Source organism: Pagrus pagrus, assembly GCF_965226575.1.
Source record: "Pagrus pagrus genome assembly, chromosome: 9".
NCBI classification, from domain to species: domain Eukaryota; kingdom Metazoa; phylum Chordata; class Actinopteri; order Spariformes; family Sparidae; genus Pagrus; species Pagrus pagrus.
Genome location: NC_140193.1, coordinates 14,322,922 through 14,349,508, shown reverse-complemented (window position 1 = coordinate 14,349,508; position 26,587 = coordinate 14,322,922). Strand labels below are relative to the sequence as shown.

At 40.9% G+C, this 26,587-nt stretch overlaps 2 protein-coding genes across 5 annotated transcripts in view; one reads left to right on the top strand and one right to left on the bottom strand.

Annotated features, from left to right (window-relative positions):
* dip2a (disco-interacting protein 2 homolog A) overlaps window positions 1-1,852 on the top strand; it is a gene marked incomplete at its 3' end in the record, with an annotated part of 99,724 nt that extends 97,872 nt beyond the window's left edge. For all 4 annotated transcript variants that reach the window (XM_084362420.1, XM_084362421.1, XM_084362422.1 and 1 more), the window contains one exon: window positions 183-1,852. In XM_084362420.1, coding sequence (XP_084218546.1) covers window positions 183-435 — 253 coding nt within the window. The remainder of the gene's footprint in view (window positions 1-182) is intronic.
* A 1,239-nt stretch (window positions 1,853-3,091) lies between these two features.
* On the bottom strand, window positions 3,092-25,046 carry LOC311262343 (sacsin-like). The gene is given in 10 exon segments (XM_084361671.1): window positions 3,092-4,747; window positions 4,750-4,827; window positions 4,829-14,970; window positions 15,063-15,151; window positions 18,289-19,720; window positions 19,833-19,979; window positions 21,105-21,216; window positions 21,387-21,474; window positions 23,675-23,714; window positions 24,947-25,046. Coding segments are annotated over 9 exon segments (12,876 nt in total). The 5' UTR covers window positions 23,698-23,714; window positions 24,947-25,046; the 3' UTR covers window positions 3,092-3,982.
* Between the last annotated feature and the right edge of the window lie 1,541 nt (window positions 25,047-26,587).

Here is a 26,587-nt window from a genome sequence, read left to right as displayed (position 1 = left end):
ATCAACATTAATTAAAGATCATTACCTTTAACACTGTTCTGTTTGAATTATTCACTATGTTGCCAGATGTTCATCCATTGTAATTTTGAAATACAGTTGAGCTACATGAAATCGGACTCCTAACTTTTTATTCATCGCCCCTTCTCTTTTTTCCTTCCCCCTGTTCATCCTCCTCCCTCCAGTGCCGTTTTCACATGGACAAACCTCCTGGTGGTGGTTGTGGAGCTGGAGGGATCAGAGCAGGAGGCCCTGGACCTGGTGGCCCTGGTCACCAACGTTGTCCTGGAGGAGCACTACCTCATCGTAGGGGTGGTGGTGGTGGTCGACCCCGGCGTCATCCCCATCAACTCCCGAGGGGAGAAGCAACGCATGCACCTCAGAGACGGATTCCTGGCCGACCAGCTGGACCCCATATATGTGGCTTACAACATGTGAGGGCCCCGCTGCGGGAGGGTTACCCCTCCATGTGGCTCATCACACAACAGGAGACAGTGGGACAGTAAATTTGGGGCTCGTATTTGACGCAGGCCTGAAAGCGAGCTCTTCTTTCTGCTTACGGAGTGGAAATACGAAAGAAACGTGGATGCAAAACTTCACCGCAAAATGGAGAGAAATTCCAAGAGAAATAAGATGAACACAAACCTCATATCTGTTTCTCCCTGTGATTTCTCACCTCAACAAATGATGTTTTAAAGGGCATTCTGGTTTTGTTGGAGAGTTTTGTATGTATGATAACCCAGGACACCCGATAGCAGTCCAGCAGGTGGTTAAGGTATAATCCTACACTGTGCCATTTACATAATTTACTTTGTCGGTCTTCAAAATTGTGAATGTTAGTTTCCGTACATGTGTGCCATAGAACAGGACAGACGCCAGTACCCCAACTCTAGTTCCACGTTCGTGGAGCTTCCTGTGCCGTCGCAGGTCGTATGATCTTCTCCAGATGTCGTCCGTCAATCCTGGTTTTTATGTTTCAGATCATGTTCAAAGAAGCACACAGCAGTGTTTAAGGAGGGCCTGTTAGGGTTATTTGTTGTTCATTCCAGCAGTAGTGCTTTAGTTTGTAGTGTCAGTAACAAGAAACCTTAGAAATAACGTTGTGGTTTGACTCAATCTCGTTCTTTTCTAAATCTGAAATGTGTAATATAGTTATCGTTTTACCTGAAATGCAATATGAGTGAAGCGAAAGACTTGAATGAGAGCAGACAGTAAGTGCCGATCATTTGAGGTCGTGAGGTGGCGAGGAATATTACCGTTGCTTCCTGTCAGCAACGTGCCAAATGTTATGAATTAAGCCTTAAGTGTTTTTTCAGACGCCTCTTCCTGTCCCAGCTCCTGTGTGACTTAATTTTGTGAAGTTTCTCAGCTGTTGGATGGGGAGGGAATATGCAGAGGGAGGTTAGGTTTGGTAAATCCTGCTCTTGTTGCACCCAAAGTCTTGATCTAAGATGAATATACTTGATCCTAACATCAGCCATTACAAACTCACACTTACTCCATAAATATTTTTAATAATGTCTGTCTCTAGTGTCACTTGTGTTGAATGTGTGTTTTAGCAAAAGACTGGAAGAAGTAGTCAATATGGGTTCGATGCAGAATGTCAAAGCCTCATCTCGAGTGCCAAAAGGTTGAATGAGAGTTGAAAAACGTTAGTTGCATGTAACGTATGAAGCAAGTGTCTAATATGCTTGTAACACCATAACCTCCCACCTTTTAAAGAATCACTTCACTGTATGTTGCTTCTTTTTTCTATGTGCACATCCCTTCAGAAACAGGCTCCAGCCTGCTGTAAGTATGTACAGGTTTTGTGTAAATTATTAATAGACGGAGGAGACAGGAAGCGTAACACAAAGACTGAATCTGGTATATATGCGAACTTCTCCCTCACAAACAAAAATAGTTTGAAATGTATTCTCACGTGTGGACATTGGGAAGAGACGTGAAAAGCCTTGTAAACATTTTTATAGTATGAAAGGACGGTGGGAACTGGCCACTTCCAGGGTGAGATGAAGCACACTCCGAGCACAAGGAGAAGACAGTTCTGCTCTGGTGACTGCTCAGATCCTCCCGAGCAAACTTTTGTTGTTAACATATGGAAAGATACATTTGTCTGATATATGGTTAGTTGTCATTATTTTCATAACATGATTTCTTAATGAATAAAAAAGTGCTTTTAACTTGAAATGGTTGTCCTCACTGGAAACTGAACATCCAGGTGACCTTTCTCTTAACGTTAACGTCTTTCTCTTTAATTCTTTAATTGTAAAAACCATGGACGCCCACACAGCTGTGTTCATTATTCTGGCTGATAATACTGCTGCTCAGGTTGAAGGTATTAAACTGGAATTATATCTCACACACAAAGTGAAAAATTCATTCAAAATCCTATTGGCATTTGTAAGTAAGTTTCCACTACCTCATACTGAGTTTTGGGGATTTATGGTTCAAGGGTGAGAAACTTTTAACAGATGCCATTCAACTCACTGGGCTACAGATTTGAGATCTTTGACAGGAAACGGCGGTGCTCATATGGCTTTTGTCCACAAGGATCACCAGTTAACCTTCCTTTTCATGTGTTACCCTGTGCTGGGTGGCAGACAAAACTGTATTGTGGTAGTGAATTTTATAGGGAACCCATGTAAATGCTGATGGTTTCATTCACTTCATAATGATACGTTGAGGAAGAAAACTATTGCTAGTTGAAAACTATAGAAATACCATTTTATTCTAAGTCCAGAATAGTCCAAAAACAAGTTAGAAAGCTGTGTAAAACATAATTAAACAGAATCTAATAATTTGCTAATCCTTTTTGGCATAAATCAAATTTTTAAAAGTACAAAGACAATATATTTAATGTTTTACCTCAACTTAATTGATTTTGAGAAATAATCTAATATACATTAGATTGCACTCTGTCTTTATTGATTTAAACAATGTCCCAACATTTTGGGAATCATGGTTGTATCATCTGGAAAATGAGAGAGGAAATTTTTAAATTCACTAGTTGTAGCTGCCCCTGGCAACATTTTACCATGACATTTAAAAATATGAAACAGGAACTGCAGTTTCATCCTTGATTAAATTTTATTGTTTTATTATTTTTTTTCAGAAGGTAAGGGTTAATACAACAGCAACAAAAAAGAAAAAAATCTTCTAGATTTTTTACATTTGCATTTCCATAACAAAGTCATACCATGATTATATTGATCCTCATTGAGTAGTAAACATTTTACAACATTGCTAAAACCAAAAAACTAAATATTTAATTTCATACATCATATGGTGAATATACCCTATCTGTATAAAGTTGCAACAACAAAAAAATTTCATGAAGAGCATTTTCATAGAGTGATTATATTTGCCATCAGTGAATACTTATAAATGTTTACCACAATGCGAAAAAAATATATATTTTCATAACAAAGTCATACAGTGATTATACTGGTCCTCAGTGAGTAGTAAACATTTTCACAATGTTGCTAAAACAAAAACCAAAAAAACAAGATATTTCATTTCATACATCATATGGTGAATATACCCTATCTGTCCTCAGTGAGTAGTCATAAATGTTTACAATATGGCAAAAAAAAAAAAAATACATTTGCATTTGGCTAGTAAAGTATTTAATGCAGTGATTCTATTTGCAGTGAGTAGCTATACATGTTTACAAGACTGCAAATTAAAAAAAAAAGATATTTAATTTCATAACAAAGCTGTACACTGATTATACCGGTCCTCAGTGAGTATTCATAAATGTTTACAACATTACAAAGAAAATAAAAAATAAAAATAATTTCCTAACAAAACTGTATAGTGATTATATTTGCCATCAGTGAGTACTTATAAATGTTTACCACAATACGAAAAAAAAATCCATTTTCATAACAAAGTCTGCTGTTGTTTTGTTATCAGTATTGTTCAAGATCACAATATGGTAACAGCTTTTTTAACATGTCAAAAATGACGTATCTGTTTTGAATTCCTAGTTCACATACGCCTCTACTTTATCGAGAAGCTCAGATGCCTTGCTCAGTGCCAACATTTCATTCTCTGATTTGAACTGTCCGTTTGGAATATGGGGAAATGGATGGCAGTTGGGATACTGAGTCTTTTTGCCGTCTACTCCCAGCGTCTTCAGATTTTCCACAATTTGAGGTAGAACTCTCAGTTGGACGTTATAAAGGGAAACTCGTACAGCTAGGGCTGAAATGGAGCTGCTGTTGGGATGTTGACCATGTCTTTTATACTCAGCAGCTATGAGAGCCTTTTCCACTACTTGATGAACTTTGAACAGACACCACTCTGTGCTGCCCCCACCTGTGTCTTTGTAAGCTGCATTGAGATCACAACGAGCCTGTCTACACCAGCGCTGGGCCTCTTCTCTGTTCGGCTTCGGGACATTTTCATTATGGTCCCAAAAGTTGTAGGACTGGTGGGCTCTAGAGAATCTCTCTCGACCGTTTCTGTGTCGCCTGGCCTCCTGATTCCACTGATCATAGAAGTCTCTGAAATTTGAGTTTTCCCTTGAAGAGGACGAACCTGCAGTCCTGCCATTGCCTTTGTTGAGCTCATTAATTTGATTCTGCAAGTATTGGCATGCCTCAGTGGCAAGTGATTGGCAGTCAAGGTTTTTGTCAGGATGCCATCTCAGGTACAGTCTTCGGATGGCTTTCTCCCTCTCCTCTTGAGGTAGAGTCCAGATCTCTGCCAAACACTTGTCAATTTCCCTTTTAGCTTCTTCAATAGATGTTGGTAAGGATCCCGTAGATGAGGAACTCGTAGATGAGGAACTTGCAGTTGATGACTGGGAAGAATGTGGCCCAGCTCCTGCTAGTGGCTCCAGCTCCATGCAAGAGGCTTCAGCAGATGTGCAGGTCCTCCCTTTTGTTTTCTTTTGTCGTTTAATCTGATACAGGTCGAGACAACTGACTTCAATTGGCTCATCTTCTCCAATATCTATTTTGTACCGCTGTGAATATGGTCCAGAGTGCCCAGTCAGTTCTTCAACAATAACTGCATAAATGTACTTGTTGTTAGTGCTGTAGCCAACGTATTCCCCCTCTTCAAAGTTGTTGAGAAAGTTCATGTCTAAGAAATCGTGGCATTCCTCTGGAATATCTGTTCCAGGGGCTGGTTGTTGATTGACGCCTTCAGTTTCAGCACTGTCACGGATACCATTGTTAGCCAGAGTTTTCTTAACGTCTTGCAGGTTATCACACATGAGAAGTTGTCCGAGCACCAGGAGGTAAATTGATTCAAATGTGTTACCTAAAAGAGCATTAATCTCCTTTATCAATGTCATATTGATGTCAGTTAACACTTTAGGAGCCATGTCATTGTTGTGTTTTAAATAAAAGATGCAACCTTGTTTTCCTCGGTTGACAAAAACATCGGTTTCGGTGGCAGTTTTGTGTATTGGCTCTTTTCCCAGCCAAAGCTTTGTTTCCAGACGATTGCAGCAAACAATCTGAATACTGCCAAAAGTCTTCATGCACATCTCAGAAGCTTCTTCTTGTTTTATTTTCCCCTGTGACTGCTGTCTGATAAGACAAATCAATCCATGTCTTAATGCTCCTGAGGACAGATGTTTGTCAAACCATCCACGAAATTCACAGTAAGTTTCAAGCTCACAAAGCTGCATGTGTGATTCCACTACTTTCTCCTCAGTGATTCGAGACAACAACTTAAGCTGAAATTTCTGAGGCAGCAACTTCACCAACCGATGATGCTCATAGATGTCAGGGCCCAAATGACATTCACTGAGTTTCTCAAGCAACAGGAACTTATTCTCCAGCGCGTCTTCCAACCTTTTGATTTCAAACGTTGTGTCATTGTAGTAGAGTGTGCATGATGGGTATAATTTACCATCTCTTGCAGGAAGATACAAAGTCTTTACATCCTCAACATGGGAACGATTTCCTTGAGATCTGATTAACTGAAAAAACTGCTGAACAGCATGTTTTACAGTTTTCAGTTGGTTTGGGTTTAGTTCTGGTTCATCACAGGAATCAGCATAAACTGCTGCCAGAACATTACAATACTGCACTGCAGTAGGTTTGTCCTTTACACCAATTTTCTTGAAGAAGTCTCTGAACACGACATCCTGGGGAGAAATGCTGTACAAATACGGCCTGAACTCGCAATAATGGGGGAGTGACAGACACACATCATCAGGCCTCACAAGTTCTTTGTCTTTTTCAACCAACACAACAGGAAGATCAGCCAGTGGTCCGCCTCCAAACCTGTTTCCGTACAGGTAGGCATACGAACTTCGAAACACATTAGCACGGGTTTTGATCAACTGGTCAGTTTTACAGGGTGACTGACAGATGTTGCTCATGTTACTGGTTACACAGTTTGAAGGTGGTTGTTCATGAGCTCCTGCATTTTTCATCATAGTCATGAGCGTCTGTGACTTGTAAACTGGCAGATGTATGATTGGCATTGAAGTCCAGATCAGTTCTTGATGCTTGGCATCGCTTTCGATCAAAGATCCTCTGATTTTAACAGCAGTTCTCTCAACAGCAAATGGTTGATGGTAGTTGCACAGTTCTTTTCTAATGTTCACAGGGAAAATGAACTTGATGTCAGCTATGCTCTCCAGCAACTTTTCCTCATTGTTGTCGTGGTTGTCTACTATATCCAAAGCTGTTTCGAAAATCAATGATGATTTCTCTCTCAATGCTTCATACTGACAGTTTCCTTTAGCCTCTGATTCTAACTGGTATGCAAAATGTATTATGTCCTCGTTTGACACAACATGCTTCATTCCAAGTTCTCGAAGTAATTGTTTTGGTTTGTCTGTTGTTGGAAGAGTTTCTTCACACAACTCTGTCCAAAATCTCTCAGGCACAAATCTCTCTTGGGGCAACATTTTCTTGTACAGGTCAACACTGTCGTCAAAGTAGTATGACGCTGTCTCCAAACTGCCTTGAGAACTGCGAATCAGTTTGACTGTCTTTAGTGAGGAGATGATTTTGTCGTTATACTGACAATAATTGACAGTGTATTGTAATGACAGTAACAACTTGAGGCATTGAAGCAGCTGGCTCTCTGTGAGTGTGCGTACAATGGGAAGAATGAACTTCACGAAAAACTCCAAATCAGTTAGAATTTGTATTTTCAGTATTTCTGACAGTCTGACGTTCTCTAGACTGTTTTTGAGAAGAATGCTGCTGCTGTCGGCCAGGGTGAACAAATCTGGAAATGTCAAAGAAGCACTGCTGTTGAGGATAAATACCTCTTCATGTCCATCAATCCTCACGCAGTTACCGTGTATTGTTTCAAATAATGGTAAGGATTTGAGCTTTTTCTGATACTCCCGTTTGTCTTTGGATTTGGATACTCCTTCCTGCAGGAAACGCTGAAGCTCTTTCTTGTCATCAGGGGAAAGCCTGGAAAACTCTGAGTGCTTAATGTTGTAGACCTGGTCCAACACAGAGCTTTTATCATTCACATCCATAAGTTCAGGGTGTAGAAGTGAATGAAAATGCTGTCGGTCTACATGTATCTCAGAGAAGAATACACTGTCAAGCTTCATGAAACCGAGTTCAAAGAGGATGCCTGATAGGTCTCTTTCTGACGAGAAGTGAATCACATTTGGCATCTCCTTCATTGTTTTCAGAAAGCGCTTGTTGTTCAACCTTGGACACACAACAGGTAAAAAGCAGCAGTCACTGAAGAGCTGCCTCACATCACTCAATGTCAAACATCTTCCATCATCACTAGATGTTGCAGGCTTAATCTGACTGTCTAAGAACTTCCAAAGAGATTTCAGCCACTCTAACGTTGTTTTATTTGGGACATGAAGACCAGTGTGTGGATCAACCTCACAGCCCTGTAGAAAATGCTGAATTGCTGGTTTCAGGTATTTCTCTGCACAGTGAACTGTCAAACTTGTGACAAGATTGAAAGCTTGTAGAACTTTGATGTGGTCTTTGTTTGTCTGGTAATCTGCAAATTGCTCCTCATGGTCAAAGAACAGACTGTCATATCGTGATATCAGCTTGGGAGTTTTGGAGTTAAACACTCTCAAAACCTTGTCTCGTGTTAGAAGAAGTGGAAGCCCATCGAGTAAACTGGAATTGTCCTTGGTGATCTCTTTCAAGTCTTTCAACTCCTCTAAGCAGAAACTCAAGAGCTCTGAACATCGTTTTTCATCTCTGATCAGAGTGGCAGTTATAGCCAGGGGTAAATCCTTATCTGTTTTTGTTGGGTCATTGAGCGGCTTTTCTTTCAAGAAGGTCTGCACAGATAAAGGAGTCACATCTTTCACTTCAACACCAGCAGATTTGAAACTTTCCCAAACTCTTTGCATCTCCATAGAGAAAGGAACCAATGTCATTCCAAGATCTTCCAAAATGGGATTAATGTTGTAACTTCCTGGGTGTGTCAGGTAAGGTGCCTCAGTTGATTCAGTGTCTCTGACGTTACACCAGTCAAAAGAGTACTCCTTAAACTCACGGTTTGCAATGACACGTGTTGAACTCCTCAAGACTGGAATCACATTGAGGCCTCTTTCGCTAATGGATCTGTATACCTCATGTATCATTTCATGCCAATCCTTACCAACATATTTGGACACAGTCGGCCAAAAGCACAAGCAGGAGCTACTTAAGTGTGACTCAATCTTTGCAAAAGTGACTTTCTCATCTCCAACTTTAAGGCTGATGTAATGAAGGAGATCTGCATACAGTGGAGCAATGACATTATGTTTCAAAGTTTCATTCCAGTTAGATTTTTGACTTTGCTCATCCTCTTTCCAAAGGCTTTTCCTGGCAGAATCTACCTCAAAGTTTGCATTGACATGCACTGGCAGTCCAGTTTTCCCTGGCAAAGGAAGTGAACAAAAGGCTTCTCCTCTGAAATCTGTGTGGCTAGATGGTGGTGGACCCTTTGAGCTCACAAGTGCTGCTATTGCTGCATGAGGAAGTTTGTCTGACAGTGTTAATTCTCTTTCATCACTGTTTTTAAATGAGCCAAACTGTTCTGCAATGATCCAATTACTTTGTCTTTTATCTGACATTGAAATCGTGATTTCATAAATGGCCTTGTCTGGCGGTACTGGTTTGTCAGATTGCAGCGCATTTTGTTGAAGGTTTGCAAAAGCCTCCTTTCCTTCTCTGCTCATTTGTGGTAGACTTTTTTCAACCACGAATATGGTTTCAAGTGTCTCTGAATGTTCACCGATCACATGGACCTTTATTTTGCAGATGTTTTTCAAAAACATTATAAGTCCTTCAGGATCTTCAGAAAGGGCCGAGCAGAGACTTTTCATGTCATCGTCAGTGACTTCCTGCTTTGATATTTTAGAGCTCTCTGCCATGGCATCTGTCCTCAGTGGTAATCTGAACATGGTGCCCTCTTTAAGAGTAAATTTGTCAGGAAGAAAGGATTTGTAGACATCCATGTACATGTTCCTGAAAGTGTCAGCTAGTTCATAGCCAATGCCAGGTCGTGCTTGGTCTGAATAACTTTCAATGTACTCTTCATTGGGATCAGAAACGCAGAGTAATTTATCTCCAGTGAGGATTGAGGGGCAGTCAGTGAGATGATAAACAGAGTTGAATCCCACTCCATATTTTCCTATTTTTCCTGGAGAGTTGTGCTTTCCTCCCTCTCCCAGCTGTTGAATGCCTGTCAGGTCAGCATCAGAAAACACTTTGTTGTTGAACACACACAGTGCTGGACCCTGCAGATGGTTCCATTTCTCTCCAAATGTTTTTTCTTTGCCATGATGTCGTTTGTCCCAAACAAAATGAATTTCTGTTGCCTCTGCATCATCAGCATTTTGGATAAGCTCTTTAAGGATATCCTTCTTTGCTGGATAGGCTGAAATTATGTTTTTAATTCGAACAGTTAGTTGTTCCTGCTGTTGAAACTCAAAAGCAAATGGTGAAACGTTGTCAACTACATGGCTTTGCAGAGTATGATGTCTGGTAGTTTTGATTCCGAAATGGCAAGCCATAACACGTGGGATCTTCTCATGGCATAACGTGATACCTGAAGCAACTGGCATCCATGGGCTGTCATTGTAGAACAACTTACTTGCAGGTTGTAAAACACAATGTTCATTGGGTATCAGCCAGTCACTGGTTGTTTTCTCTTTGGCCTCATAAATCCCTGTGTTTAAAATTGTGAGGCAAATTGATAAATCAGTCTTGGGAAGGGGCTTGTTGTCATGTTGAGAGTGCAATTCCTGGAGCGCAGTTTGAAACTGACTTACTGAAAAATGTTTTTCAACACCTACACTTTCCCACAACCTCTTGAAAATAGTGAAGTTAGGTGGAAGCACATAGAGGTAAGGTTTTGCTTCAAATTGGTCATTTTCTGCAACACGGTCCACATTCACAAATGTGCCGTCAACAAGAATGAATGGGAAGGATTTTGCCCTCTGTGAAATGAAACTGGAATTTTCAGGATCAATAAGCCATTGATCCAGAAAATTGTAGCATTGATATGCTATGTTGTGAAGCATGGATCTGTCAATGGATTGAGACTGCCTGCATGCTTCTTGCAGCTGCTGAAGTACTGCCTCAGGCTGTGGACTGTCATGAACTCCCAAAATCTTTAGGACTGGATCAGTGTTGTGTATTTTCAGATTGATATGATCCAGCACTGGTTGTGTCATGTTAACGAGTAGGGAGTATTTGTCACTAAAAATATCAGTGGGCCATCCAAGTGTTACATTTCTTTCCATTTTTGTGTCTCCAGGGGGAAATGCTGGGAGAAATTCAGTCTTCCTGAGTGTTTCCCAGTGGAGAGAGTCTTTGTCATTCATGTGATCCCTCATAAGTTCAAGAAGGCACTTCAGATGCACATATGCCTTCTCTTTGTCAGTGCTCCAGGTTTTGGCGATTGTGTCCGCTTTCTCTGTGATGTCTTCCAATGGGAGATGATCATTTGCCATTCCAAGTTCCACCAAGCGCTGAATCCTTTTTGGGGAGCAAAAGTCATTTTTGGTACCACAAAGCAAGCGCCCCTCTTCTGGTTCAAAAAGACAAGCCACTTTCCCTGACGGATTCACAAGTTTCTTGATGTACTGGAGTTGTCCGCCTTTTGTTGGGATGCATGGATAGCAGACAAGTTGATTGTCAATGTCTTTGATGTTGAGGTCAATAGCATGCAGCACAAGAGTATCTCTACTCTTAGGATCCAAGGTACCAAGGTTGTTAAACACTGCTTCTTGGAAAAACCTCTCCCAGTTCCATGTTCTATTCTGCAAAACCTTTTCTAGGCCAGCCTGTTTGAAGCTATTTCTCAACCACAGTGGAAGAGGGACAAAATGGTTGGGTGCTTTTGCAAATTTCTTGCACACCTGCACTGCAAGTGCACTGATATCTGTATCCTCTTCAATGCTCTCATGTAGAAATATGGCATTGTCCATTGAGCACCAATGTTCTCCATCACTAAAGATCTTCGGACCAATGGAGTGCTGGGCAATGACGGAATAAAATGCATCCACCAAAGGCTTGAACGTTTCACTCACTTTCTCTCTATTTGGCCAAAAGGTGTGATAATTGTAAGATTCCAGTTGCTTGTTTTCAGACATTTCCTTTAGTGCCAAGACTGCAGTCACATATGCCATCACTACGGGATCCTGAAGAAGGGCTTTGTTCCAGTCATGTTTCACTCCACTCTCCCAAAGACCTTTTCGGTTGCTCGTCACAGCAAATGTTCCATTCACATTGACTGGAAGACCTGTGTGAATTGAAAGAGGAAGGAATGAAAATGCCTGTCCAACAAGATTAGTTTGTAATGAGGCCAGTTTACCAGTTTTTGGATCATTCTGCAAAGGTACAGCAATCCCCCCGATGGGCAAAGAGAAACTGGCTTTCTTATTTTCTTGAAGGGCCATTTCCAAAGAATGATGTGTCCCAAAGCAGTTGTACAGGAGCCAGGACTGGACTTCAGTAACACCAGATTGCTGATTTGTTATTTGAACAATGTTTACTGTGTAGCAGTCAATGACGTCTTTACATTTTCCATCAAGTTTCATCAATGATGTCTCAGCTTGAAGCTGCTTTGACACATTGGTTTCATCATGAATCCTCATTGTGCTCAGAGTGGTTTTGGAACCTGTGAAGATGGTTTCTATTTCGTCTTCCTTTGGCGGAGTTGATGCATCCTTTGAGATACTTTGTAGGGATAATGCATCAATGTTCTTCAGAAACAGCAGGTGAGTTTGTGAATTCTCAATAAAGTGCTGTTGAAAAGTGACAATATTGTGTTCGTGATACACCTTTGTGCTTATTTCTGACTTGAGAGCCTCTTTTTCAGTTCGGAAAGGTAGTTTGATGAGAGTGCCTGGATAGGGTTTGGGCGGACTTTGTTTGGTGAAGTTACAATCAAAAATGCGTTCATATGGTCCAAACTGACCAGGAAAACAATGGAAAAGTCGCTGTTCAGCGAGATTCAGCTTGATTCCAGGATTTGTTTTATGTTTGATGTGTTTCTTGAGGTGAGTTACATTTGGATCAAGGATGAGAAGACTCTTGCCACTGAGGATAGAAGGAACATCTGTCACATGATACACAGTATTGAATCCAAGTCCAAACTTTCCAATTTTCTCCACCTTGTTTTCTTTCGAAGCAGCGCCAACTCTGACAACATTTGCCCAATCCTCAGCTGTGAACTGCTCATTATTAAAAGCCCAAAGACAAGGTCCCTGACAAAGGTTCATGTCAGGGTCAATGAGACTTTCAGCGGCATCTTTGTGCACTCTGAAATCCACCAAGAACTTACAGGCTTCTGCCCCAGCATCCTCTGCATTTTGTATAAGCTCTTTGAAGATGTCACTTTCTTCATCATATTCTTTAAGAATGTTTTTAATCCTTGTTGTTATCGGTTCAGACTGACCACACTGTTCGATTCCCACTAACTCTGGATCGAGAATGTAGGTACTGAGAAATCGGATGTTCAACCATTCAGCTGCTGCTTTTGGGATTTCCTCATGAACAACATGGACTTCCTCTTGGCTGTACATCAGCTCATTCAGCCCATTTTTGCTTACATCACAGAAGACTGCTGTTGACAGCGGTTTAAGGGTATATTGTTCACCCTCCACGTGGACTGGCACCGGGATGTCTTCCTTAACTGTCTTCTTCTCTTTCCACAGCCAGTTAAGAATTTCGATTGACGCTTTTATCTCAGAGGAACTTGCAAATGGCTGTTGCCTTTCTTCAATGGTTTGCTGAAGACAATGCAGAATGCCAACGATTTCGTCATCTGAGAGTGATGTTTTCAGGCCAAACTCTTGGAGCAACCTCTTGTACGGCAGAAATTCATCTGGCACCTTCCCAATGTAAGCACTCAGATCAAGATTAGGGGGGTAATCTAGAACCAGATCCTGTGGTGATACAAACTGGTTGTGGCTCCAAAACCAGCGTGTGTTCTTCGTCATCACTGTTGCAAATGCAGAGATGTTGTTCTGCATGTGTTCGTAAATGCTACGCAACTTCCTCTTAAAATCGCCATTTGTTTCAGGATCGGCCATGGTCTCTGCTTCTGATTTCAAGACTGACAAATTTTCTATCACTTTTTCAGCTGGGGGTAGGCGTTTGAGACCAAGTTTGCTGGTAACTTTGTCACTGAAATTTCCCACGAGAGGCATGACATGCCCAACAATGTCCTCATACATAGAATGCCTTATTTCATCTGGACAGAAGAAACAACTTTCCTGAGATTCTTCATTGCAGTGTTTTTTGTCATCAAAGGACTTAGCACATGGGACCCATTTTAGCATTTTCAGGCAATCAAGCTGATCATGAGAAAATTTTGACAGTAGATCATTAGTATCCAACATTTTCAAGAGCATCTGAGCCCTTTCAAGAGCCTCAGATTGAGAGTCAGCATCCAGTTGGTCAATCAGTGTGGCGGCATGCAATAAGTGCTCAGGTGACACATCCACTTCTTTATTTAGCAATCCAAGATCCGTTAGACTTTTAAGCATCTCCGATGTTTCAGTGTATACAGGTGGAGGGAAGAAATCTGACTCAAAAATGACTTTGAAACTTTGAATTGTTGGATCAAAAAAATGTGAGGTCTTTTTCAGCTCTCCATCGACTTCAATGAAGCTCAAGTCCTTACATTTGCATTTCAAAGTCTGGTTTTGAGAGAAAAGGACAGCACCATGCTGTAAAATCCAAGACATGATTTTCTTAGTGTTTTCTTTGTTGCAAACTCCCCTCTCAATACAGTCAATGAGGAGAGTGGCTGCTTCAGCTGTGTCCAAGATTTTAACTTTGAGCAGCTGTAACAGTCTGCGATCAGCCTCAGTTGCACACTGCACAACTGAATCAGGCATAGGGAACTCTGTTGGTACTGTTAGACCAGAAATCAGGAGCACAGCCTGCTTTGATTGAGCTGCGACACATGAGCCTTTCATGGTTTGAAACAGAGGCAACTTTGAGAGAAAATCTTTCTCAATGACTGAAAGAGAATCCAGACGAGAGAGATAATCTTTCAGTTCTTCTCTTGCCCTGTGAGAGGCAGTCTTGAGTTCTCTGATGAGATCCTGAGAATCTAAATTCACAAAGACTTTCATGACACTGCTTGGACATGGGGAAAGCACATAAGAGTCTAAGTCTTCATGCTTGAGCCACTCGTTGTCTCTCAGCACTGTGCCACCTACTTTGTTCACCAACTGAGCTATTTGTTCTGGCAAGTCAATCTGTTTGCTTTTCTGAAAAATGAGAGTTGTGTTCTGCTGTAGTCTTGCTAGTGATACAGGCTGACTGCCAGACAGGGGACTGACTGGTATTAATGGCATTCCAGTAAATTTACTTAACTCTTCGAAGTGAGTATTGAGAAATTTCCAGAATTCTTGGAGCCAGTCCAAAGGTGGAGGTTGACTGTTGCCTAAGTCCCAGGTAGTAAGCCCTGTCCCCATCTGCTTCCAGTCCTGTGGCAAATACCTCCTCGCATATGCAGCCACCTGGTCTGCATCAATGTTGATGACCTTGAATAGATCTAGAAAACATTCATGAAAAATATATACATAAGCATATATATATATATGCAGTGTGCAAATTTTAATTCCTGTATTCTATGAAGTGACTTACTTTTTCTGGCCAGTTCTTTCAGGTGGGTACTGCAGGCTAGACTGAGATCATCTGGAATGAAGAGGTGTTGGCAGCATGGTAGCAAGACTCTGCACAAAGGATAAATTTGTTAATTGTTAATTTTTAAAATCTAAATCCAGTCAAACGGGGCTAAAATGACAGCAATTGTCAAATAATGTACTAAAGCAAATAAGCGTGAGTTGATTGGTACTAATGATCCTAAGAATCGATTTGGACAACAACTACCAAAATGTTAACTCAATAAAATGAAATTGCTTTAAATTATATTTAAAAAAATACAGTCTGTAAAGACTTAATTCAAAGTACAACATTCCTGGAGATATGTTGATAAATATAGTATAGCATTTAGCAGCTAAATAAGACATAAATATTTCCGTCAGGGGTTAGGGGAGCCAAAAAATGAACTAAAGGTAAGGTAAGGTATTAAATTCGACAGCTTGAAACAACTCCAAATCAATGCTTATGGTGCTCTGTGTCTGTTGTGCAAACAGGCAACTTCCTAACATGTTTACCACAACAGCTTTATGAGGTGACACCTTTTGCATCTATAAAGATGTACGCCAAACCAAAACGTCTTTGTCGCCACATGGTGCCTCTCTCCATATAAGCAGATTGGAAATGGGCCAAACTAAAGTAAGTTTTGTTTTAATAAGTTATTCAATGCTATAAGATTGGACTGAAATATCATTATTGAAAGTTGACCCCATCACTACTGTTCAGACTCCAAATGGCTCCAAATGACAGCACTAGAATAATATGGCAAAGTTAATATCCGGGAGATTCTGGCTTTATTTTTGTACAGTGGTAGGAAGTCGATATGCATCATCTATGTGTCAATGCGTGACACGATGTTGATATTGTGTTTGGAGCCTGTTTCACTGCCCCCAAGTGGCAAAAAAAATACATTAGTTCAGGTTAATGTTGGGATATTGAACAATTGAACAATATTAACAATTTACGTCATAAGCTACATAATACACGTTAGTAACTGCAGCTACAACATAAACATCAATACAAAATATCCTCCTCAACTCAAGGGCTTCTTGCACAGGGATTGTAGATTATTTAGAGGGCAAGTTAAAGTAGTTGTTTACAGCCTACAGCTGGCTAGAAACTTCAGCATCCACCACATTGTTTGGTCCACATTTTGCTCAATAATCGGTAGTGACTATACAGTAGGAATACTGATGGTAAAATCAGTAAAAAAAAATATAATAAATAATAATAATAATAATAAATATTTGGCTTGTGTACTACAAAGTATTAAAGGAATAGTTCACTCTAAAACAAAATTTTAGTCATTATCGACTCACCCTCATGCTGATGAGAAGTCCGGTGTAGTTTCTTATTCCTCAAAGTGCAGCTGGAGACCCGCGGGGGTTCCCTCCGGCAGTAAACATCCATATAACGAGCTTTACGAAAAGGTCCATAAAACTACACAAAAACTTTGTAATATTCCTCCATACTGCTCGGCCTCTGCAATCCAAGTGTCCTGAAGTGGAGACATCCAGAGTTTACTCGAAACAACGTCATTTAGTACGTCAGTCTCGGACGCCATTAAAGCTCGTTATATGGATTATCGTTGCCCGAGGGTACCCCCGCGGGCTGCACTTTGAGGAATAAGATACTACACCGGACTTACCATCAGCATGAGGGAAAGTCGATAATGACTGAATTTCATTCTACACCTGTTTTAAAATCGCTGCATTGGCTCCCCGTGCGCTTCAGGGTTGATTTTAAGGTTCTTTTACTAGTTTTTAAGTGTCTTAACGGTCTTGGGCCTTCTTATCTATCTGCATTACTTTTACCCTATCAACCCTCACAGACCCTGAGGTCCTCTGGTGCTGGCCTTTTAACGATACCACAAGTTAGAACTAGAACACATGGGGAGGCGGCATTCAGTTATTATGGCCCCCGATTGTGGAACAGCCTCCCAGAGAACCTTAGGGCCGCAGAGAATGTTGATGTTTTTAAAAAGAGGCTCAAGACCAATCTTTTTAATCAGGCTTTTAACTAAACTCATTTAACTCTTTCTAAGTTCTTATATTTTTTATTATTATTTTTTTAATTTTTTAATTTTTTTATTATTATTCTATTTTATATGAATTTTTAGTTAAGTTTATCCTGTTTTATTATTTTATTGTTTTATTTCAATGTTTTATTTCAATGTTTTAGTCGTTATTTATGGTCTATTTTATACATACTCTACACCTTGGTGTGGAGCCTCCTGTCTGCCTGGGCTGGGGGGGTCCTTGTGGTGGCGCCCTGGCAGTCATGGACCATGATTTCTCTCGGTGTGCGCGGCCCCCAAAGGTAGCTTCTTCCTCACCTCTGATTTCGGTGCCCAGCCATGTCTCCTTAGCAACAGCTAGTGTATGTGTGTGGGTGTGCGTATGTTTGTGTGTGTGGGTGTGTATTAGAGCATGACATTTTTCGGGAATTCCCACGGGTCACGTGATTCCCGTGGGATTCCCGCGGGATGGGAGTCAAAGTTTTATTAATCCCGTGATTGGGACGGGATGGGAATAAAAATCAACGGGAGCGGGCAGGAGCGGGAACGCCATTAATAGATGATGATTTTCAGCAGTGTTAAACAACCAAAAGGACAGACACGTCCATTTTTGTAGTCATCTTGCGTTAGAACTACACATCCAACAGTGCTTTGACTTCCGGCCGGGCCGGCCACTAAAAAACGGAGTGGGATGGGAGTGGGAGTAATTTTGAGTGGGAGCGGGATGGGAGCGGGAGTCATTCTACAGGAGTGGGACGGGATGGGATTTTTTTTTTTACTCCGGCCCGGGATTGGGATGGGATGGGATTTTTTCTCTGGGAGTGGGATGGGACGGGAGTGAAAATCCACTCCCGTGTCATGCTCTAGTGTGTATGTCTGTCCGTATATCTATGTATGTGCGTGAGTGTGTATGTAAATGTGTATGTGTGTATGTTTGTGGGGGTGGGAGGTTTGGGGTTTTCATGGTGTTTTGTTTTGTTTTGTTTTGTTTTTAACCTCTGTGAGGCACTTTGTGCTACTGAAATGTATGAAAAGTTGATTTGATTTGATTTGATTTGAACTATTCCTTTAAACAATAGATATACTGTAAGCCCAAAATGGTCATGGCGAACAAACCAGATACCATTTATTTACAATAGCACGTACACCTTTATTTTTTTTTCTGGAGAATAAGGCCAAAAATGAAAACCCTACCTTGGAAATTCATGGCTGTCGATTAGTGCAGTGTCCTCGTCTCTGTCTGTGAAAGATCTGAAAGAGCCATCGTTTAGTGGAAGAAGCTGAAGACCCTCGAGATCTCTGTATTTTCCATCACTCAAAATGTACTCCAAAAGACAGAGCTTGTCGTCTTTGGGGATGATGTGTGTGCCAATCCTGCGGAGAATGTCTCTTACAAAAGCTGGAGTCACATGTTTTAGGGCGTTGAGGTGTGGATAGGCCTCATGTATAGCTCTTGCAACACTGCCTGGTAAAGTGACAAGGTTTTCTCCACAGGAAACCAAAGTCCTTTTGATGGCGGCCAATGTATCTGGGCTTGTTGGACCATTACAGGGGAACACAGCTTCTGACGGAGTGACAAACGTTCTTTCTTCCTTGGCAAGAGAAAGGACAGCCACATTCTGTCTGAATAAGTGTCGGAGAACATCCAGAGCAACCGCATACCATTTGTCTTTGTGTTTTATCTGGCTGATATCTGGCCACAGATCGTACACAGACGGGGCAGGCAGAATAGATTCTTGGGCAAGTTTGATGGCATCTTGAATGATCTTGAGGTATGCCTGTGGGAGCACCTCCTTCATCAGCAATTCGTTCCAGACAGCATGTTCATCATGTTTCTGGTCTTCCTCTTGCCACTTGATGTGTCTTCTGTTGTCTGTGAGGCCAAAGCATGCGTTGACATAAACTGGGAGTCCTGTCTTGTTGGATTCATTGTTTGGGAGGGGGAGAAAGCAGCTCAGTCTACTTTCCTGACAGTCTCTCTTCTCACCACAAGGGAATGCCAAGTCAACTTGAGGGAAAAACTTCAAATTTTCCGCGAGTGAATCAAGTTTTTCTACCTTGCCTTCTTTCATGGTGCACGTTGTCACAAGCCACTTTGTTTCTTTGTGGTCTTCTGAGGTGAGGGTTATCGATTTGAACCTTGTTGAACCCTCAACGACTGACTCATCTTCTGACTCCAACACGACATCTGTTTGGACTGAGGATTTCACTTCGAGTCTGGTGTTAACAGTGCCATGTAGGCTGACATGTATCAAGGACACAGAAGTCACATGTTTCAGGAACAGGAGGCTCAAGTCTGCATCAGCAATGAAGCTTTCAAAAAGATCAACCACCCTGTTAGAGTCGTAGAGATTGTTTGAAATATCTGATGCCTTGTTGCGCAAGGGGAATCTGAAAATTGTCCCATCAAACTGCTGATCCTCTTTGATGACTTTTGACCATTCTTGTCTGCTCACAAGTGAAAATATATCTCGAAAGGGTTGGAACTGATCATGCATCGTCATCAGAGCGTCTTGGTGTTCTGGATCATCCAAAAACCATCGAAAGCCTCCCTCTCTTTTTCCAAATATTTTTTCTTGGGGGTCCATGAGACCAAGGGACCCTGAACTGAATATGCATGGCACATCTGTGAATAAAGTGAAACAGATATTGTCCCATTAATTTACTACACAGATTTACTACAGGCTACTTAAACTGAGACTGTTAGATGCATGTGTGGTAAATGTACATAGTTTCACCTGTTATGTGGTAAACAGAGTTGAAGCCAATTCCAAACCTCCCGACTTTGTTTGGGTCATCACGCTTGACACTCCTCCCTGCACTCTGAATTCCCTCCCAGTCGTCATCAGTGAATGCTGCATTGTTGTAGGCGTAGAGAGCGGGACCTTTGCATAAACAAAAAAACAAAACAAAAAAAAGAGTGCCAAAGAATCAGTGAAGTATATCCTCCAGACTAGTGTTGGGCAATTGGAAGAATATAGCCGTCATCGGGTCCATCTCCTGTTTGCATTTTTAGGAGATTTCTTTGGGCAATTTACATCATTTTCATTTTGCTAGTTCAATGGTCTGCTTTTGAAGATTGAGTGAGAGCCGCTTCTCAGTGACGGACTCTTTCAGCAAGTTACCACAGTACCAGACAGGCCAGCAATGGCAGAGAGAGGGAGTGTGGACAAACGGTATGTAAAGCCAAAAATCCACCCTCCATTTTTGCTTCAAAAAAAGTTTCAAAAATAAACTTTTGAGCTCTCCTCCAATTCGGCCCTGCCTCTCTCCCCCAGAGCTCCATGGTGTCTGTCAGCAAACAGCGGCTCTATATCTCTGCTCCACCCAGTATTCTCACATATGCTGTATCTCTGTGAATTAAGGGTTTATTCCGACCGAAGTTGGTGATTGTTGGGACACACTAATCAGAACGGTTTTATTGAGTTTTATTGTTTCCATCATCTTCCAATAAAGTGTGTTTTACAAAGGTAATAAAGTTCATTTTAGGTCCAGTGAAAGACAGAAATTTGATTCAGGTGTATGATTGTATTTTTCTGTTAGATAAGGAAAATAAGAATGTGGGCTGTTTGGAAATTCCTAAGGATAAATGATTAGCCTGTCAGACTGCCACCTTATCAACTGATCATGAGAACCAAGATAAACATTTTTGTGATCTACTGTCATGCCGAAACTTCGACAAAAACTTTCCACACATGTTCTCTCTGGTCAAACACCCTGGCCTTTGACAGGAAACTAACAAGAAAACAAGCAGAAAAAACAAACTTTTAAAAGAAGGGCAGCCGAATAACAAACTCTGGGTGCTTTTCCAAAAAAGAAAAAAAGAAAAAAAGAAAAAATGAAAGAAATGCAAGTGAAGAAAGCAAAAAGACACGCTAGCATAATAAAAAGTACCTTGTGTTATCGGGCTACATCACATTTGCTCTTACTACCCATTTTAAGAATCTATTTTTGTTGAAAATTACATGAAAAACCACAGAACAATGATAATCTCTGAATATCCCACATACCTTGGTATTCTCCCAGTTCATCAGTCCACAGGCTCTCAGTCCCGTAGCTTCTCTCATCATGGATGAAAACCACTTCTGTGGCTTGAGCGTCATCTGCATTTTGAATCAGCTCCTGTTGACAAACAAAAACGACAACCATTAACAGAGCGTAGTAGATCAAAGCTAAATTTCAAGGATTTCCATACTGCACTTCAATCACTGTGCCAACCTTCAAAGTTATAGTTAAAGCTCCAGCATACCCTTAGTCCACCCCCACAGGAATTATTAATTATGTTGCCTAACCTTCAAAATTTGTCCACCATCTGGATATCGACGTAGAATATCTTTCAGGTAGTCAATGAAGGGCGGTGCTGTTGCCCCAAAAGACGTTCTGAAAAAGAAAACAAGGTTTAAAATTCAAAATCAACACAAGGTGACTCATCAAGAAGCAATTAAAGGGGGAAGAGCAGGGATTAGAGTCAGGCTCATGTATTTCACTTATATATTCAGACATAAAGTTTAAGTGCTTTACTTGAAAGTAGATGATACCTGTTGTTTCCTTGTTGGCCCATAAAAATGACTCAGAGCTATCAGAGCTATAATGTTCACAAGTATATTGTATGTGACTTTGCTCTCTTATACACAAGGAATATTACACCTATAAAAGCTGACTTTCTTGAATATAAATTTTGACTCTTACAGTGTCAGGTGATAACGAGTTACAAATAGTTACATAGTTAAATAGTTAAAGGTGCAATATTTAAGAATTTTAGTTTAAAACATAAGAAACATAATAAACAAATTAACAAAAGTGAACATATTAAAGACGTCTATGTGTTGTGTTGCAGATATCCACTGAATTTAGCAGCTAACCAGCTAGCTCGCCCCTTTTCTTTCACAATACCACTCTGAGCTCTTAGTTCGGACCACTAGCTGCATGGCTAATTGATCTAACTAACTAACTGGTGATATGCTGCCCCTTACTTGTTTTGAGGATGAATTTGAGAGGTGGCTAATTCTTACATATTGCACCTTTAAATGAATGAATGAATGAATGAATAGAATTTACACAGATCGGTCCACCAAGACTGAGAAAAACATTCTGTACAGGGAGTGTAGGGCTTCAAGTGGTTATGAAATTATTATGTATTGTTTTTGTTTGTAATCAGTCATGCAAATTATTATAAAGATAAACTTCTAAATATCTCTAAGCACTTGTGCCCACTTACATGAATAGTATAAATATGTCTCTTAACTGTCTTATTAGCTTTATTAATGATCTAAATTCACTCTTACTCATTGTTACGTGTGGCCAAGTAGCAGCACCCTGTGTGTGTGTGTGTGTGTGTGTGTGTGTGTGTGTGTGTGTGTGTGTGTGTGTGTGTGTGTGTGTGTGTGTGTGTGTGTGTCTGTCTGTCTGTCTCCGCCCTGCTCTGCCTGAGCTCAGGTGCTGGCAATCACCTGAGCGGGTTAAAGGGAGGCGGCAGCGGGGCGTCTCTCTCTCTCTCATTGCAGGTGTGGTGCCGGAGGAGGGAGGAAGCGCTGGCCGCGCAGTCTTTTGCAGTGTTACCTTTGTTCCTGAGTTGAGTTTGGTTTTATTTCTCTGGCCTGTTAGAGCGCCAGGGCTTTGTTGTTTTAACTCAGGGTTTGAGTTCCTGGTAGTCCTGTTTTTTGTACTCTTTTGTTTTCTCTCAATAGGTTAGTTGTTTTCGGTTAGGCAGCTTTAGTCGGGAGGAGCCCCCAGATGCGACGGTCGTGGCAGGCTGGTCTGGGTTCTCTACCCTCCTTTTGTTCAGTTTGGCCAGGAACTACTGCCCTTTTGCCTTTGTTTGGTTATTTTCCTTCTCAGGACTCGTTGTGTTCGGCTACAGCCGTTTGTTTTGAGTTGAATGAATAAATCATTTCTAATTGACTGTGCTGAGTCGCGTCCTTCATATGTTACTGGCCCCCTTGTGTTCGAGTCTTTTTTTGTTTACTTTAGGGCCGTAACACTCATTAAGCATGCATTTGCATATTATGCAATAGGTGTCTTTAACGTCCATTAATCAAACCAAATTTGTAAAATGAACCTGTCAAGTAAATAAGAAGTTTGTATCATACTGTTGTTGATTTGTTGTATTCACAAGACATGCTTGACAATCAATACTGATGCATGTCACTGCCAACATGTATGTCTCTCACAAAGCCAACTTCAATGTAAATTCCGATGATTTGATGATGATATGGTGAATAGCAAGTTTCTGCTTGTTAATTCTATGATTCAACAGCTTTTACAGAGAGCGTCTCTAGGTTCACAGGTTAATGTGGCATAGACTCAACAATAATATTCTGTAAAATATGATGTATAGCGCTTTAGAATGCCAAATATTAATACCCAGAATAGAATTCACAGTTGATTTTATTTTTTGTAAGTTTCATAAGTTTATTAAGAAATCAGTGCCAGTAAGTCAAATATTGCTTCAGTGCACAACTCAGGTCAAAATACCACCTCCCTCAGTTGCCCTCAAAATAAAAGAAGAAGAACAGCTGGTCTGCCTCTTCCGGTCATCACTTAGCACATTAAAGTACAAATAGACAGAGATGAAACTCACCGAGTATTTTTCTTCGTACTCATCCTGCCTGGGATGGATGCTGTAAGAGAGTGAAGAGTGTTGTCACAAAATCACTGCAGAACAAACTTCTACTTTAACCCACATCAAACTGAAATGAAATCAGTGTAGTCACTGGCAATAATTGTGAGGCTACACAGAGCTGTGAGGTCTGAGCGCATAAAAGTTGATAAAATACCTTATAAATACATAAGTGCAGCTGAACATTTGTTTTAATGCTATAAAATGTATAGATCTACATAATCAAACTTTATTGCATAGTGTATGTACTGTACCGTGCTGACTGCGATTTTAGTGGTCTAAGTACTCAAACTTTTAACTGTAAGTTAAAAATGTTTTCTTAACATGAGCAAAAGCTCTCACCCTGTGTAATCAACGCAGTTATTTCTCTTTTTATTGTTTACTTATATGTGTATTTAAATGTATATATTACCAGACCACAGATGCACAGTGTGTAACAGTGTAAACTGTTTTGTAGTCTTTTATTACAGAGACACTAGAAGAAAATTAAGTAACACAACTTCGAGCCTGATTTAACCAGATAACTTTGCTGAGTCACACTTCTGTACTATAGAGGAAATGAGGAACTGCTGCTTGCTAGGCTTCTGGACTCTTCTGAAACCTGCTCTAGTGCATGCTCAGCTATCCAGTTTTATGAATTGCCTGATTCAAAGTAGTAACATACTTTTCTCCAGAACACAGCTGTCTAACACACAAGAAGGTGCAGGACAGTCAGAACAATCAATTAACTTTTTCTTAACTTCATAGCTTTATTAAGATGTTTAACATTCAGCCATGAATTTGATTTTGCCACCTCGCCTGTGCCTTTCATACTGAGTGTCTAACCGACTTCATTGATACTGCAATAGTATTAGAGCAACGTAATTGTTGGTTCAAGTTCCTGTAACCCAAACCTGGAGGAAACTGAGGCTGGCAACACGCCTGCATCTATGGTTTGGGGCAGAGCAACGTCAACTACCCAAGCAGGAAATGCTCAAATTGAGAATTTTGTTCATCTACTTTCGAAATAAACACATGCCTGCAAATTAACTTTTTAAAACGTCATGGATTCATTTCGTAATTTCTTAGACAATGAAAAAATAAATGATCCTTATATTGTTTACCATCCTATACATACCTACTGAACATACTGCATGGTAAATTGGCTCAGAGATGCTGATGAAGACAATAATTAATATTAATACATTTAAAATAATCAAAACTAACAATTAAACAGTAGTAAAATCACATTACCTCAGTCATGTTCGTGGAGGAGTCGCATCAGTCCCAGACAAACTGAAGGATGTTACATCAGGTGTGCTGTTTATAAAGGCTGCTGATGGTCCAACCCCAACACCACACGTCGTTTCCAGTAACATATTCTTGCTGGTTACTCCTGTTTTCCGCCGAATTCAAGTCCCAGCTTGTACTAAACGAAACTTATGGAAGCAGCGGCATTAAAGCGCATCAAGCGTCGTTTCTTCTTCTGCCTCCGGTGAAGCGAAACTGATTTATCGGAGTCATCTCCGTGGATCTGACTTCAGATGGCCCCGTATTATCATCATTATGTGAACACAAATGAATAGTAAAGCCATTCTAATCAGAGTTTACTGATTCATTCATTAGTTGACAACAACAACTAACAACAAGTTCAGCACCGTAACGTAAAAGTGCCCAAAGCTGTTATTTTCGGAAGCTTGGCAGTAAATTCATCACATTTTTGTTTATTGTGCCGTTTTTGGGCACCGCTTTGATATCTGCGTTTCATTTTCGTGTCTCTGACCGTGGTGCTGAGCTGTCACTGAGCGGTACTGATTTGAATTTCCCTGACGTAGTCTCTGACGTATCACAGAAAACTATGGACCAGTAAAGTTTTTATTTTATTTCAAATATTTGTTTTATTTTTATGCTCAAAATATAGACAATATCATGACGTGAACCCTATATTGCTGCTAAAAAATAAATAAATAAAAATAAAATAAATAAATATTTTTAAAAAAAGTTTTACAGGCGGGGGCGGGGCCCATATGGGATGCGGAGCTCCCCCGCCTGCGGGTGTATACTTTACGGCCCAGAACAAGTTAGTTAACTGTTAACTAGCACAGCATATTGTATCACCACTTGCTTATCAATTAAATAAAAAAAGAGCAACAGATGTGTTTGATCACCTGTGTAACAGTTACCACCTGTCACGACCGTGTGTGTGATAGGTCTAGGTGAGCAGTCCTCACAACGCCACAGGCTACTACACAGTGTAAGCTCAGCTTCGGTGACACCCAGACTGTGTGGGCGAGGACGGGCTACCTGGGCTCCCTGCGGCGCACGGAGCTGACTGACGCCAGTGGAGGTGAGAATGGACTAAAGATACTTTTACCTCATCACCTAAAGACTTTATTTCTTTATCTTATCAGATATAAACTGTAACTCTGTGTGTGTCTGTGTGTGTCAGACATCTCTGAAAGACCAATATGCACGCAGGTCTGTGGGCAGATCCTTCATGTTTTCTGGCCATCCTTGGTGGATAAGTTCTTTCAGTTCTCTGAGTTTTGGATTGTCGGCAGTCTGTTTGCGCAGCGCGTCCTGCTTTTCGGGTGAGAAGTTTATAATGGCGATAGTGTACCTCTCTGGGTCTTCTATTTCAGCGTTGACTCCATCAATGCGCTCGTCCAGCTGTATGTCGCCGTCATTTTCAGGGTTTGGCAACCGGCTGAGAGTGTCTGCCAGGACCATCTCTACTCCAGGTCTGTACCTGACTTCATAGTTGTACCCCTGGGTCTTGATCAGCATACGTTGGAGTCGAGGTGGTGCTGCATGCAAAGGCTTTGCACAGATGGTGACCAGTGGCTTGTGATCCGTTATCACAGTGAATGACTTCCCATACAGGTAAGTATGGTA